The sequence below is a fragment of the Callorhinus ursinus genome, unplaced genomic scaffold, assembly GCF_003265705.2.
Source record: "Callorhinus ursinus isolate GAN/ISIS: 27379988/994484 unplaced genomic scaffold, GSC_fseal_2.0 scaffold3, whole genome shotgun sequence".
Classification (NCBI taxonomy): domain Eukaryota; kingdom Metazoa; phylum Chordata; class Mammalia; order Carnivora; family Otariidae; genus Callorhinus; species Callorhinus ursinus.
Window position 1 is genome coordinate 64291007 of NW_027397065.1, and position 14877 is coordinate 64305883.

A 14877-nucleotide genomic window follows, 5' to 3' on the forward strand; every position below is an offset into this window, starting at 1 on the left:
CCACAATAAAATGTCAAGGTATTTTTAAGTTATGTATTTCTGTGCATGATTCCACTTGACTCAAGAGGCTGCTAGGTCATTTTCTACAAACTGAATCTCTAGTTAGTTCTTGGGAATAGTTGTATTATAGCACCTTAAAGTTTTGTCTGCTTTAATATTTACTTCTGAATTGCCTGGCTTTGTTTTAAAAGTCATTTTAAATCATTTTTATAGGAAAACCTCTAGATTCCCTTATGATATTCATTAATGTGATGAATATCATTTAAGGAAAACAAGGTTAAAAGTCAAAATGACCATTAAAAAATAACCTCTTATTGTTAGAAAACCAAGTTTGAAAAAAACAAAAACTTTTAATGGTAATGTTGCTTTTATACACCAAAGTTCCATCATTTTATTTTCAAAGTGAGAAGCACCAGTCCATTCCAGTTTAAAGTCTAGTAAAATATTTTACTAAAATTTTACTCAAATATTTGCTAGTAATTTTTTTTTAGAAGTAAGTCATTCTGGTTCTTAGTTATTCGGAAGTCAAGTCTACCGTCACATATGCTCCATTTGTAAAATAACTACCTGATAATATTAATAAAATATCTTATCATCTAACTATTTTCCCCAGTTAAAACTACCCTGGCAAGAACGTATATGAAACTTTCTGCCTCGATACTTAAGAAGAAAGCACTCAGAATATTAAATTTATGTTTCCTTAATTTTATTTTGTAATGTTCTGCCACACAAAATAATCTTTACATCTTACCATATGGCACACCAAATAATTACTACCTCATAAATGGGATGCTTTATCACCTTATACCCTTAAACCTTTAGGACAAGAATCTAGAAATCGAAATAGTATAATCTAGTTGAAAATTTTTATATTTTTCAATGAAACATGCTTGTGAAAGTCATTAAAATGGTAACCTAAGTGTACTTAAGAACCATAATGACATCACAAAACTCAGGCATCTTGAAGATTTCTCTTAAGAAATCTGTGGCTCATCCTTTTATTAATATGAGCAATCAGTCTTTCTTCTGAACATTAACATCAAAATACCTTAAAGGCTAAATTTAAAGGATTACAAAATACTTAAGAGTTTATAGATAATTAACCTCATTTCAAATTATCATTTATCATTAAAATAGAAATTTAGCATAGCTTAATTTCAAAGAAATTGTTATGTTTGATTTAGTTATCTTAAACTATAGATGCTACGATTATTTATAATAAAAATAAATGAAAGCATTTGCACATGAGTAATATGCTAAGATTGGGAAAGATCTTGTAATTTTTTCCATTATGCACAATATATTGCTAAATACAAAGTTTTAATTTTTCAACTATTGAAAAGTACGTCACCTCTTCTGTAAAACCGGGAAAAATTCCATTACTGCTGCAAGGATTCTTGAATATGTTAAGAGCACGCAGGTCTGATTCACTTGATCTGATTCAGTTCCACCATGAACTTATTCCTGTAAAGTGGCTCTGAATCTGCACGTCACTTTTGTCTATCCACTTTTGTTATCAGTCTTCATTACATCATAACTTTCACCTAATGATGGAAAGCCATCTCTATAAAGAATAATTTCAATATTTGGGACACTGATTATCTTTAAGCCCTTTTCAGCACAGGGTACCATAACTTTAGCTATCAGACTGCATTATAGTCCTGAAGAAAATGCATACAAAAAGATACCATAATTTCAAAACCAACAATACTTGTCATCTAGATGCTGATATGAAAATAAGATCCAGCCATTAGAGAAATTCTGAACTTGATTATTCTTGTAAGAAACAAACTATATCACTTGCTTTAATTTACAATTGATAACTGAAAACTCTTAAAACACAATTATACACATAGTAGCCAATTATGAAAAATGAAAACATCCCAACCTTAAACTGCAGTATAAACTAAGTGGCTAACTGTCCTATTTCCATCTAGTCTCTTATTCCAAATGACAGTAGGTAATTTACTTTTTATAAGGGTTATAGTGTAAGAATATCATAATATTATAAAAGACATTAGTAGCTAGGCTAGGCCATTCCTCATACTTACTAACATGGAAAGTGGACCTTGAGAAAAGATGAAATAGGCAAAGATGAACAAAGAAACCCCTCTTTGGCAAAAGAAAGCAGGAATTTTCAGCACATGGAGGAGATATTAATGTCTATGATAGGTCATCCCAGAAGCAAAGATGAACAGCCATTTAAAATTAATTTATGTAATTAGACATTGAAAATATGAGCAGAGGCTGAGCAAAAAGGTCCTTTAAGAATATTATAAAATATTGTTACAGAGATTTAACCTATCAGTGTACATAAAACTACCCAAAGAAGGGAGAACAGGCCAAGGGACATAAATACCTAGCAGCCAGAAGGGTGTCCTCTATGTGTGGAACAGAGGTTCTGCCACAGCCTAGGTAAAGTATTTCTTAAGAGTATTCTATCCCTTTTCTTAAACTGCATAATGATCAAACAACCATGTGTGTTAAACTTTCTAATCTTATTTATAAGCCATAGTTTTTTCATTTCTGGTCTACTGAAAGGAAGCATTTCTCATAATAAATGAATATAATGGGAAACAAGCACAGACCCTATAAGAGAGCTCTCAGTAAAACAAGTAGTCTTTTTTGTTCCTTACCACCACCAATAGTTACCAATAGTTATAAAAAAGTTCTCAGTGCCATACCTTAGAATGCAGTAAATATCAATTTCACAATTTAGTCCTAAAATGTAATGGTAACTAGTAATAAATTCATTTCAAGGAAATATTTCAATTCTCAAGGGCTGACTATAAAACTACCACTTCAGAAAATGTTGCTTTTATTTATGACCTCACCTACAGTCTTAGAGCAACATACCAGACCTTTAATCTTTCCAAAATCTCAAGTTAACTCTTATAATATAAAACACTAGCCCACCACACAGTGCAGAAACTGAATACAAAATGACAAGGTTCAAATCAGGGGTGTTAGGTGGCACCTCAATTCCAAAGGTTTTCAAATAAAGCCACAAAATAATGGGAGCATGGCTTTCAGCAAACAAGTCAGAAATGACAGCACTAATTTGAGGTAGACAAAAATCAGCATAACCAATTTGGGAAAATACACATACTAAATCATCTAAATCAAACTAAGAATCAGGTAGTTCCAATGAACATTTATTCCTTTAACCTTATATCACCAGACACCTCTGTAAGTCCACTTAGAGAATTCAAAATTTTAAGTCAATTCGGTTCACTCAACTTTTCAATTAACTTTTGTTATAGGCACGCTATCATAGATTACAGAGAAAATTGATTAATGAAAAGTAAAATATATATTACAAGTTTCTGAAAGAACAGTATGCTATTGGCTGAATTTGTTTTATTTCCCCTAAAAAAAGTTAGTAGTCTAAAATAAGTTTGGTATTATGCAATTAGCCTTATTTACTATCCTTATTTTCTTTCAGTTTTTAAAAGTAAAAACTTCGGCTTCAACAAATATACAATAAAAGTTCAGGAAAGTAAATAAAAAAAAAGTACCATTTCCTCTGTTTTTGTTCCTACCAACTATTAAAAAATCATTTAAAAAATTAAGCTCCTTTTTGAGAACATAATTTCCAAAAACACAGATTAAAATGTCATGCAAAAATTCAGTTCTCAAGGCAACTAATATTTGTCAGTCAAGAAATTACAATTTTATGTTCCTTGCAAAACTGTCATAGGATTCAGGAATTTGGGATTAATACCATCAAGAGAAGTTAAATAATACTGCTCTTTTCATTTGACATGCATATACTTTCATAAAAGTCGTTAGAGGAGGAGATACATTCTGGAATCTCTATAGTTATTACTTCCTGAACCCCACATTACTAAACGAAAGAATAAGAACACTGTATGTCATCCTTAACATCAAGAGTTTAGTACTTTAAAAAAATTCCAGTTCCCTAGCCAATAAAATAAAGACTTCTGGCAGTCTCTTTATTTGCACCAACCTGTGATCTAGGCACTTACCAAACACCACAGTACAATAATTACTAAATAATGTCTGTTTTTTCAATAATGTTAAAAAGATCCATCATGATAGAAAATATAATAAATCTTCAGCATGTTTCTTAGAAACACAATTATCTAGAAATGATCCTGTCACATAATGAACAAGATCATATATAAAAAGTTCTACTCGACTTTATGAAATTTTGTTTCATAATTACCAAAAAGAAAATATGAGAACTATATAACAACCTGGAATATTTAACTATAAAATTAAAGCATAAAGTATACTTTGGTTTGGGTAGTCAAATGTGTATATGAATCTGGTAAAGACATCAAATCCATAAATTACATTACTAATTTCAATTAGTAATTAGACTGATTCATCAGTCTATCAAAATTTTCAAGAGTTTTGTATCTAATATTCACCAAATAATCTAGAATTTAATAGGGAGTTACTTTTGATTATAATTTTTTATAAAGCACAAAAAAAGCCCATAAATTCAGAGAATAGGTGTCTTGACACTCCATCCTAACACACTACTCAGACAAAAGGGAACACTTAAATCTAATCACCAAAAAAGATCCTTGACCCTTAAAGGTTTGCTACTTAATATTAATTTAAAATTCTTTCCAAAATTTTTTTACTAAACAAAACAAAACAAACCCAAACTATATTATTAAGAGATGGCAGGATTGGAAACAAAGTGAAAAATCTCACTAAATAAAGATACACACAAACTTTTCTTAAATGTACTGGTTCAAAATAATTATCAGTTACCCTGGTTTTGAAAGAAAAAAAGGTGAAGATGCAAAACTATACTAACATAACTTACAGAAAATACATGTGAAATACTAACGTTCATTTTGGTAGACAAGCACAGATAATATCATTTGATACATAATAGGTGAATAGACCTGTGATGCAGAATTACCAAATCTCAGATAATTGTTTCAAATAAAAAATGAAATAAAAAATCAAGATTTTAACTTCTGAGGTATGAGCATTAGTAATAAAAATATAACTGAGATATAATGAATTATAAAATATAATGGGAAAAAAAAGAGTAACTAAAAAAACGTTTTTTTTACATTATTAATTATACATTTGCCCAGAGTATGAAGTGGTAGTAATGAGATTATTTTACCTTTGTCTTGAACTTCTTTTGAAAAGCGCTCCCTTTCAATAGCTGATTCTCTCTCTATTCGTTCAATTTCAGCTAATGCATCCAATTCCACTTCATCATATATAGGTCCCTGTTGTGATATCTGCTGCTGATTCTGTACCACAGAAGTCTGGGGCTGTTTTGTAGCAACTGAAGTGTTCTGTTGTAAAACAGGCACTTGATTTGCTGGAAGGAATGCTGTTTGTTCTTGCTGCGACAAACACTGAGCAGCGTTTAGTGGGCGGTTTACATCCTGTGGAGTAATGGGTGTTTTTGAAGTCTGTCCTGGGTACTGCACATTAAAAGGAATATCATTTTCTGAAACATTGCTATTTTCCATACCAGAAAGCATATCCTCTTGCTGGTCCATGTCTGAAGACCTTACACGAGAAAGTCTTAATGTAAGTTTAGTAGAGTCCTTGGATGGAGAACTAATGATATCATACATTGCAGCTTTCTCACTCTGGTCTTTTTCATCCTTGCCTAATTTCATTTTCTTTTGCTTCTTTTGTTTTCTTTCTGGAGAATCTAGCAAGATGTCTGGTGGAACATCTCGAGGTGATGAGCAAGGTAGAGGCTGAGACTGAAGGATTAAAGGTGGTCTTGATCCTGCAAAAGCAATTCAACAGGAATGAACAATTGTGCTAGTTTTACATTTTCTTACACTGTGATAGAAATATTAAACAAGTGACAACATCGTAATGCAAGAAAAATATTAGGAAATTATCTAATCTCAGCACCTTATTTACAAAATACAAAAAGAAAGCCTAGCTTGCTCACAGATGATCCAAGTTTAAATTTAAGTATGAATATTCCATCTTCCAGACCAGTATTATGTTGTTTCTATTTCTGTCCCTATAAAATATACTTAGCTTGAAAACAGCAAAGGAGTTCATTGTAAAGATGATACAACACAAATATTTTGGACAAATACTCTCTATTCTTTCACTTATTATCTAGAAAAGCTGACAAGTCTAAAGTAAGAATAAGTCTGTCAAATTATAATTAACAAATTAATCCTAGAAACTACACTCACATGAATATTTACTGGTATAAGAAAAAGAAAGTGGGAACAATTACAATTTTTAGAATCTTCACTTACTTCACAAACTGGTGGTAAAATACTGATTTATACCTTTATGTGGTGTTCTTTCTCCCCCCACTTAACATCATTCACATACTCTCTTCAGCTTGCTAATCCTCCCTCTATTAGAAAAATATGCAAGTCCAGCAAGTATCAAGGCTCAATAAAATATCTTCAGCCCAGATCCCATTAATTTACAAATGCATACGATACAAGGTAGTGGTAAAAATAAGCTAATCAAATGGAAAAATTCTCCTAGATAACAAGCTGTTAAATGAGGAAAAATGTATTGATATGCTTCAGAAATAAAAGTATAATTGCTATATTTCTTATCATTAGACTATAAAATGTTTAAAAAAACCCATAGGAAATTATAAAAATCAGTCAGGATGAAAGTGCTTTATAGAAAGAACTTAAACCTAGACTTATCTTAAATTAAGGTTTCAGTATATATATATGATTTTTCCATGATACAGAAATCTGCCCTTTCAATCAGCAATGTTAATATATCTAAAGTGTGATATATAAAAATATAACTTTTTAGAGAACATATCTATTAGATAAAATGTGATAAAGATGCAACTGAAGCAATTTTTTTTTTTTTTAAAGATTTTATTTATTTATTTGTCAAAGGGAGAGAGGCAGAGAGAGCACAAGCAGGGGGAGTGGCAGGCAGAGGGAGAAGCAGGCTCCCCGCCGAGCAAGGAGCCTGATGTGGGGCTTGATCCCAGGACCCTGAGATCATGACTTGAGCCAAAGGCAGACGCTTAACTGACTGAGCCACCCAGGTGTCCCAAGATGTAAGTGAAGCAATTTACGAGAAATGCTAGTTTGAAGTTATATCAACAGATAGTGTTTTTAGACAGCTTATATGGGAAGTTAAAAAGAAATGAAACTAACATTTTTGGACCATTTACTTTGTGTCAGAGCGTGTGCAAGGTGCTTTGTACATCAATTCATTTAAATAACTTACAACAACCTTGATTTGTATTATTATCACTATTTTGCAGAAAGGAACATGAAGCTTATAGTGGTTAAGCAACCTGCCCAAGGTTATATGGCTAGCAAACCTGAAAAATTTAAACCCAGATTTTTCTAACATCTGAGTTACAATATACCATATTGTCTTTGTATTTAAAATTTATGTGACTAATTATATATATTTTAGAACAAACTTAAATTCCAACAGTTCATCTATAAATCAGACTGACAATGCATTCAACCTTCAAAACTAGTTGGAAAACAACCTCATGAACAGAAGCAGAGGTTTCTGATGAATAATGTGTTCAAGAAGTTGTTCTAAAGTTTTTTTCTTTCTATCTAAAGTTATCCATCCATCCATCCATCCATCCATCCTCAAGAGTTAGAAGAAAAATAGACTGATTATCTAGATCAACCAGCTATCCCACTGTTACTTCTCCAGGGCAGTCTGAATAATTTCTCACTCTGACAATACTTGTGAGATATGTACCTAACTTTGATGCCTACCCTACAAATAGAGTTATTCTGAAAGCTGCTCTCTCTTTCATAAGCTGAGTTATTTTTATCCCAGAAAATTCATAGAATTATAGAATAAGAATGGCTCATAAAAGTTCAACTTTCACCCCAGGAAGAATGTGTTCCAACTCTTTGATTAGAGACAATCTGTGAAAAAAAATATCTTTATAATAAGAGGCACACCAGCCCATGATTTAGAAGGCTATAATTAGAAATTCTCATGGATAGAAAAAATTTATTATCAGCTATATTGCAATTAATTACAAGCTAATTCTTTAACACGGAATACAATATTCTCTTCCAATAACTCAGATAATTCAAATTATCACACTTTAATTTTAAGTACTTCTAAAAAAAAGGCCCAAACCTGGCCTTAAATTCACAATTTTATGAATCTAGTATATACAAAAATTCACACAAGGTTCTTTGGGAATTTGAAGATAAAATTCATGTCCATAAAATAGTACAGGATAAGTTATTAGAAAATATTTAAACTAATGAATGGTTTAAGAAGATTAGGACAAAAGGATCCGTGGAAGATCATCCATTTAACTTGGAACTTGAAAAGATAGGATTTTAATAAGCAGAAACCAAATATGTGTAAGACATTTAGAAAGGTAAAACAGAATAGGCCTGATTTTGACAAGTGACTACATGAGAGATGAGAGACAACTTAATGATGATTCAGGACTGGAATGGCATTAAATTAAATTGAATGGCAAAAAGAACAGTGAGAACAATCTTGAAAATGAATTTGAAATACCAGCTAGCCATGAGGAAATTTTGTTTGGAAACAATAATTACAACTTGGGACACAGGACTGGAGCCAAAGACATTAATTTGGCAATCCTGTTCATAAAAGTAATCAATGCTGTTACCAAAACTGAGTAAAACAGCCAAGGAGAAAAGTATAATGGGAGATTAAAAAGTCTAATGACAGAAATCTTGAGGAATGAGAGAGCAGATAGAAGAGCTAATGAAAAAAACAACAACAATGAAATAAAGTAAGTATGAGGAAAACCAGTGGACTTGATATGAAATGTTTTTTTGGGAAGGTGGATGATGGGGAAAGTAGATCAATAATTTCAAACGTTTAAGAGAGGATAAGAAGACTGTGGTTTGAAAAGACGACTGGATTTATCAGTGAGAACAATGCTGTATATATCTGAAAACACTATCAAAAGTTTATAGGGATAACTACAGGTTTGTTTCTTTCCCACAATAAATGAAAAACAATAAAGAACAGTTTGTGATATCTGCAACTAAGAACTTTGAGCTCTTTACTCAACTTGAAATAGGAAATACTAGGGCGCCTGCATGGCGCCTGCATGTTAAGTGTCCAAATCTTGATTTTAGCCCACGTTATGATCTCAAGGTTGTGAGATTGAGCCCTGCGTTTGGAGCCTGCTAAGATTCTCTCACCCACCCCAATTAAAAAAAAAAAAGAGTGTGTGTGTGTGTGTGTGTGTGTGTGTGTGTGTGTGTGTGTATGAAATGCTGAAGGAAATTTTAGTTACTATAATACCTTTAGGAGTTCCATCACTTCCAGCAGGGGAGCATACTGGTTGTGGAGACCTCAAGGGAAAAGATGCAGCATTCCTCATTGTTGAAGAATCTCCATCCTAAGAATAGAGTATAAAATTTATACCTTAAATGACAGGAGAGGCTTTAGAGAAATCTTAAACAGACCAATAAAAGACATAAACTACTGACAAGTAAAGTGCTGGTATTCAAAAGCATAATTCTTCTGCACTTTCCTGTTTTCTTCATGGTAAATCTTAGAAGATTTGAAATTGTATCCAAAAGAATCAACAGCCTATGCGTGGCAATGAATAAGAAAACTGGTATTACTACTATGCTCCATTTTTACTATTTTCTACAAAAGGAGCTGTGAACACCCTACCAGGCTATAAACGCCTAGAGGGCAGAGTTCACGGTCATCTTTGTTATCCTTATATACATATAACTTATCTGGTAATACCACCAAACCAGTAACATATAACTTATCTGATGATACCACAAAACCAATTCCAGTACATGGAATATCTTAAAACATCAAAGCAACCTTAAATTTCAGGGAATAAAGTTATGTGCAAGTCCTAGAGGGAAAAAGAACTATGTACTAATAAAGGTTCATTATTTAAAGGAACATTTTTGTGTGAATAAGTATTTAAAAATGAAACTATATTTCATTAAGAACCAAAACTTCTACAGCAAGGATTGGCAAACTTCTGTAAAGGGACAGATAGTAAATATTTTAGGCTTTATGGGCCACATATAATTTCTGTCACATACTGTTCTTTGTTCTTGTTTAAAAATGTAAAAGCCATTTTTAGTTGTAGGCCAAACTACTGGCTAGTTTACCAATCTTACTCTAGACTAAGCTTGTGGGTACAGGAACCAAATTGTTCATAGCTAGATTCTCAGACATGGTATAACCCTTGATATACAGTAGATACCATTTAAACTATGGAATCAAAATAGGTCATGAAACAAATATTAACACTATCTTATTACCTCAATGATAACTAATATATTACATACGTCACTACTTAGCCTGTGCACCATGTGTAGGTAGTCGTCACTTGAGCCATGTCTAGGATTATCAGCATGATGATTAGCTGAATTGCCAGACAACGGACCAGAAACTTTATTATCATGTATGTTTCTCAAACCACCTGCAACAATGGGACTTGATACTGATGCTGAAATTAATAAGAATAAAAAGAAAAAGCTTTATAAAAATAAACTGTTAAAATAACGATTGTTCACAAAATATTTTAAGCATACAGAAATTACAGAAAATAATAATGAGCACTCATGTACTAATGCTTGATCAAATCTTAACACTGTACCACATCATTCAGACCCATTTTTGAAAAGAAATAAAACATCAGATAAGGTTGAAGCTCTCCAATATCTGCATATTCCTCTCCTCTGTTTCCTCCCCCTCACTTCATAAAAGTAACCACCATATTGAATTCACAGTTTACTCTATGAATTACCTTTATGCCTTTACTATAAATGAATATATTCCTAAATAATACAGAGCACTGTTTCACATATAATTTTATATAAGTGGTATGCTATATGTACGTACATATATCCTTCTCTAATTTGCTTATTTCAATATGTTGAAATTTATCCATTTTTATATATGTAGTGTTAAATTCACATAATATTTTTAATTTTTTTAAAGATTTATTTGTCAGAGAGAGACACAGCAAGAGAGGGAACACAAGCAGGGGGAGTGGAAGAGGGAGAAGCAGGCTTCCTGCCAAGCAGGGAGCCCAATGTGTGGCTTGATCCCAGGACCCTGGGACCATGACCTGAGCCGAAGGCAGACGTTTAACAACTGAGCCACCCAGGCGGCCCAAATTCACATATTTTAAACAAATATATTCTGCTGCATAATGTACACAATATTCCATTCTTATGTTCAATGTTTAGACTGCTTCAGTATTTTTGCTGTCATAAACAACGCATATTCTTGTACATGTATACATGTACCTGTATTGTATTCTTCTTGTACAGGACTTTTTTACAAATGTGTCTAGGAATGAAACTGCTGGATAGGCCCATTTTTATTTTTTTAAATATTTTATTTATTTATTTGACAGAGAGAGTGAGAGAGCACAAGCAGGGGGAGCAGCGTGGGAGAGGGAGAAGCAGGCTCCCTGCTGAGGAGGGAGCCCAACTGGGGGCTCAATCCCAGGACCCTGAGATCATGACCTGAGCTGAAGGCAGACACTTAACTGACTGAGCCACCCAGGTTCATTTTTAAACCTTACTAAATGTTAACAAATAGCTTTCCAAATTACTTATGTCCATTTGTAAACCTTACTATATATTTTTAAACCTTACTAAATTTTAACAAATAGCTTTCCAAATTACTTATGTCCATTTGTACTCTACTGGTAGTATATGAGAGTTCTTACTACTCTATATTCTTGTCAACAATGTTTGTCATCCTGAGAATGGGAAAGGTCTCTGATTTTCATTTTAATTTTTACATTTTCTTGATTAATAGTGAAGCCAAGCATCTTTTCATGTATACTGGCCATTCAGATTCCCTCCTTAACACAAAAACATAAAAAGACAGTCTTCTACACTTTCTTTTTAAAATTTTACAGTTTTGTTTTTTGTCACACTTAGGTCTTTAATCCATCTTATCTTTCTGTGTAGTTGAGATAGGAATTCAATTTTACTTTTTTCCATATGAATAACTAATTGTCTCAGCACATGGTAGAACTTACAGATAAAATTGAGTATGTTTTATCGCCTTCCCTCTTCTTAAGGGAGGGAGAATTTGAACTACTAAAGGATGCATATACATTTCAAATTATGATATTGTCAAAATGCTCTCTAAAAAGATTGTACCAATTTATATCCCTATGAAGAATGTAGGAAGTTAAAATTTCCCTGCACATTTGTTGATACTAGATATCACATAACTAAAAAATGTTTACTAATAGAGTTAATATAAAATTTTATTTCATTTTAATTTTGATTCACATCTCTAATCAGAGCACGTTTTGAAGAGAAAAAAAAGGGTAAGAAAGACATATTTGGGACAACTGGTGAAAACTGAATATAGACAGGATGTTAAATGATAGTACAGAACTGTTCTTAATTTTTTTAGAGGTGAATTATTACATCTAGTGTTTATATAACTTCCTTCTTCCTAGCAGATGTATTTAATGGCAAAGAGTTATGATGCCTGTTGATGAAGGGGCTCACTGTGCTCATCTTTCACCTTTTCTACACAGCTAAAATTTTTGTAACAGGTTGAAAAAAATTTTAAATGTTACCTTCCACATACTCTAAATTTCCATATATATATTTGCCTTATTTCTGGATTCTTTTCTGTCCCATTTACCTATCCATTTGTGCCTACCACACTACATTTTCTTATTTATGGTAACCTTAATATCCAGGTGGGGCTAATCCCTGAGTAATATTTTTAGTTTCTCAAATATCTGAGAATTTCCAAGAAGTAACTCATTGCTGAACAGGCAGACGCTCAAACTAATATTTCTTCTGATTTTGTGATTTCAACTTTTGAAAAACCTGGGTTTATCTTGTTTAAAAAACAATAGTAATCAGAGTAAAAGCTTATGTTCTTTCCTACGCATAAGAATGTGTATGTGGATATTTCCGTAAGGAACAAATGTGTCGGGTTTTTTTAAAGATTTTATTTATTTATTTGACAGAGAGAGGGACAGCAAGAGAGGGAACACAAGCAGGGGGAGAGCAGAGAGCTCTATGTGGAGCTTGATCCCAGGACCCTGGGATCACAACCTGAGCCAAAGGCAGATGCTTAACTGACGAGCCACCCAGGTGCCCCCAAATGTGTCCTTTTAACATTTTCCTTTCATTACAGTTAAAATGTTCCTCGTACCTTTGTGTGCCAGAGTATACTAGTATTTCACAAGTATCAAGAACATACAAAATACATACATACTCATGTTCCGCACTCAAACTAAATTCTGTAATTTTGGAGGTATCTATTCCAAATGTGTGATCTGCCTCCTAGTTTTCCCTTAAATTAGTGTATAAAATAGTCTCAACCTAATATTTCATTATCTAGTTTTGGGAGACCAGAATATGGCTGTTTTGATTGATGATTAAATTAAAAGTCTGTAAGTTAAAAAGTTCATAAAGGACATTTGACTCCATGCAAAATAGAAAAGAAGAATACACACAGGAACTAATAACTGACTGCAAATGTTAAAAATTTGCTGTTAATTATGGGGGACAAAAACACAAATTTTTATATTCCCTTTTGTACTTTTTAAAATTTTTCAAAAAAAGTATATACTTTTTTACTTTAAGTACATACTTTATTTACATTACGAATAAAAAATTATTTAGAAGCCATGACATATGTCCCAAAGCAATATAACTTTTTTTTTTTAAAGATTTTATCCATTCACCTGACAGAGAGAGAGACAGTGAGAGAGGGAACACAAGCAGGGGGAGTGGGAGTGGGAGAGGGAGAAGCAGGCTTCCCGCCGAGCACAGAGCCCGACGTGAGGCTCCATCCCAGGACCCTGGGATCACGACCAGAGCGGAAGGCAGACGCCTAACAACTGAGCCACCCAGGCGGCCCCCCGCAAGCAATATAGCCTTAAAAAGACCTATTATCAACTGATTACAACTGAGAACTAGTAATCTAATGCCAGAAATTTTTGCATCTAAGATTTTCTCTACCAGCACTGTATTTACTCCATAGTAAAATTTTCATACTATATATACTTTACCAATTAAAACGTAATTCTCCTTTGGCTTTAGTGCTATGTAAGGAGAAAGCCCAATAAGAAATAAGAGAATTAAGAAAAATAAGAACATTTCCTAATTTCATAACTATACTCAATTGTATAATAACCTAATCCAAAGAATCATATGACAGGGATTCTTTTACCTCCCAAATGATGAATTTCAGGATAGTTTTAGTTTGTATTTTAAAAATTATAAAAAGAAAAAATAAATTTGCTTGAAATTATAGGCATTCCCTATAAATAAACAACCAACTTTCTTACCTTGCTGCATCTGTGGATGTGTTGTGTAACTTGAAGGATGGGAATATGGCATGTATCCTGCAGGGCTTTGTGGGGCATATGGACTAGGCACTGGGCTATTTTGTTGTGGCATAAATCTGTTCCCAGAGCTTGTCTGTGGTGGCACAAACCGGCTAAAACCCAAAATCCAAATAAACAATATCAGGAAATGAAATAAATATGCTATTCCTTGAAATTTTACTGTCATAAAATTCTCCAAACTTTGGTTTGTATAAAACAAAATCTATGCAAATAGTAAATTTTGAAAAACAGAGAATATAAAAATTATTCATGATTCATAATTTAAGAGTTACACTAAACAATTTGTAAAAACAGGTAATTTGTTTATTTTACTTGCATAAAAGTATCCATTTAAGATAAAGTCATGCTCCCTAAATTCTACTCTATAAATTTTCTTATTATCTCAAACACATTATTTTGTCTTTATGAATTAAGGTTACTAAAATGGTAGCTACTTCAATTAGTATATTAGAGCATTTCTACATCTAACATTTTAAGACAAATGTTCATGTGAATTACTATTTAAAGCTAAGCATTTTAATTTTTCAACTACATATAATTCACCATTACCTAAAGGTATG

General features: G+C 32.5%; 1 protein-coding gene across 3 annotated transcripts in view; it reads right to left on the bottom strand.

The window, feature by feature from the left end:
• The window catches only part of NIPBL (NIPBL cohesin loading factor), a 201984-nt gene that overhangs the window by 86755 nt on the left and 100352 nt on the right, over nt 1-14877 (bottom strand). For all 3 annotated transcript variants that reach the window (XM_025867377.2, XM_025867379.2, XM_025867378.2), the window contains exons 6-9: nt 14258-14409; nt 10260-10420; nt 9241-9337; nt 5117-5743 (exon numbers count right to left, since the gene is read on the bottom strand). In XM_025867377.2, coding sequence (XP_025723162.1) covers nt 5117-5743; nt 9241-9337; nt 10260-10420; nt 14258-14409 — 1037 coding nt within the window. The remainder of the gene's footprint in view (nt 1-5116; nt 5744-9240; nt 9338-10259; nt 10421-14257; nt 14410-14877) is intronic.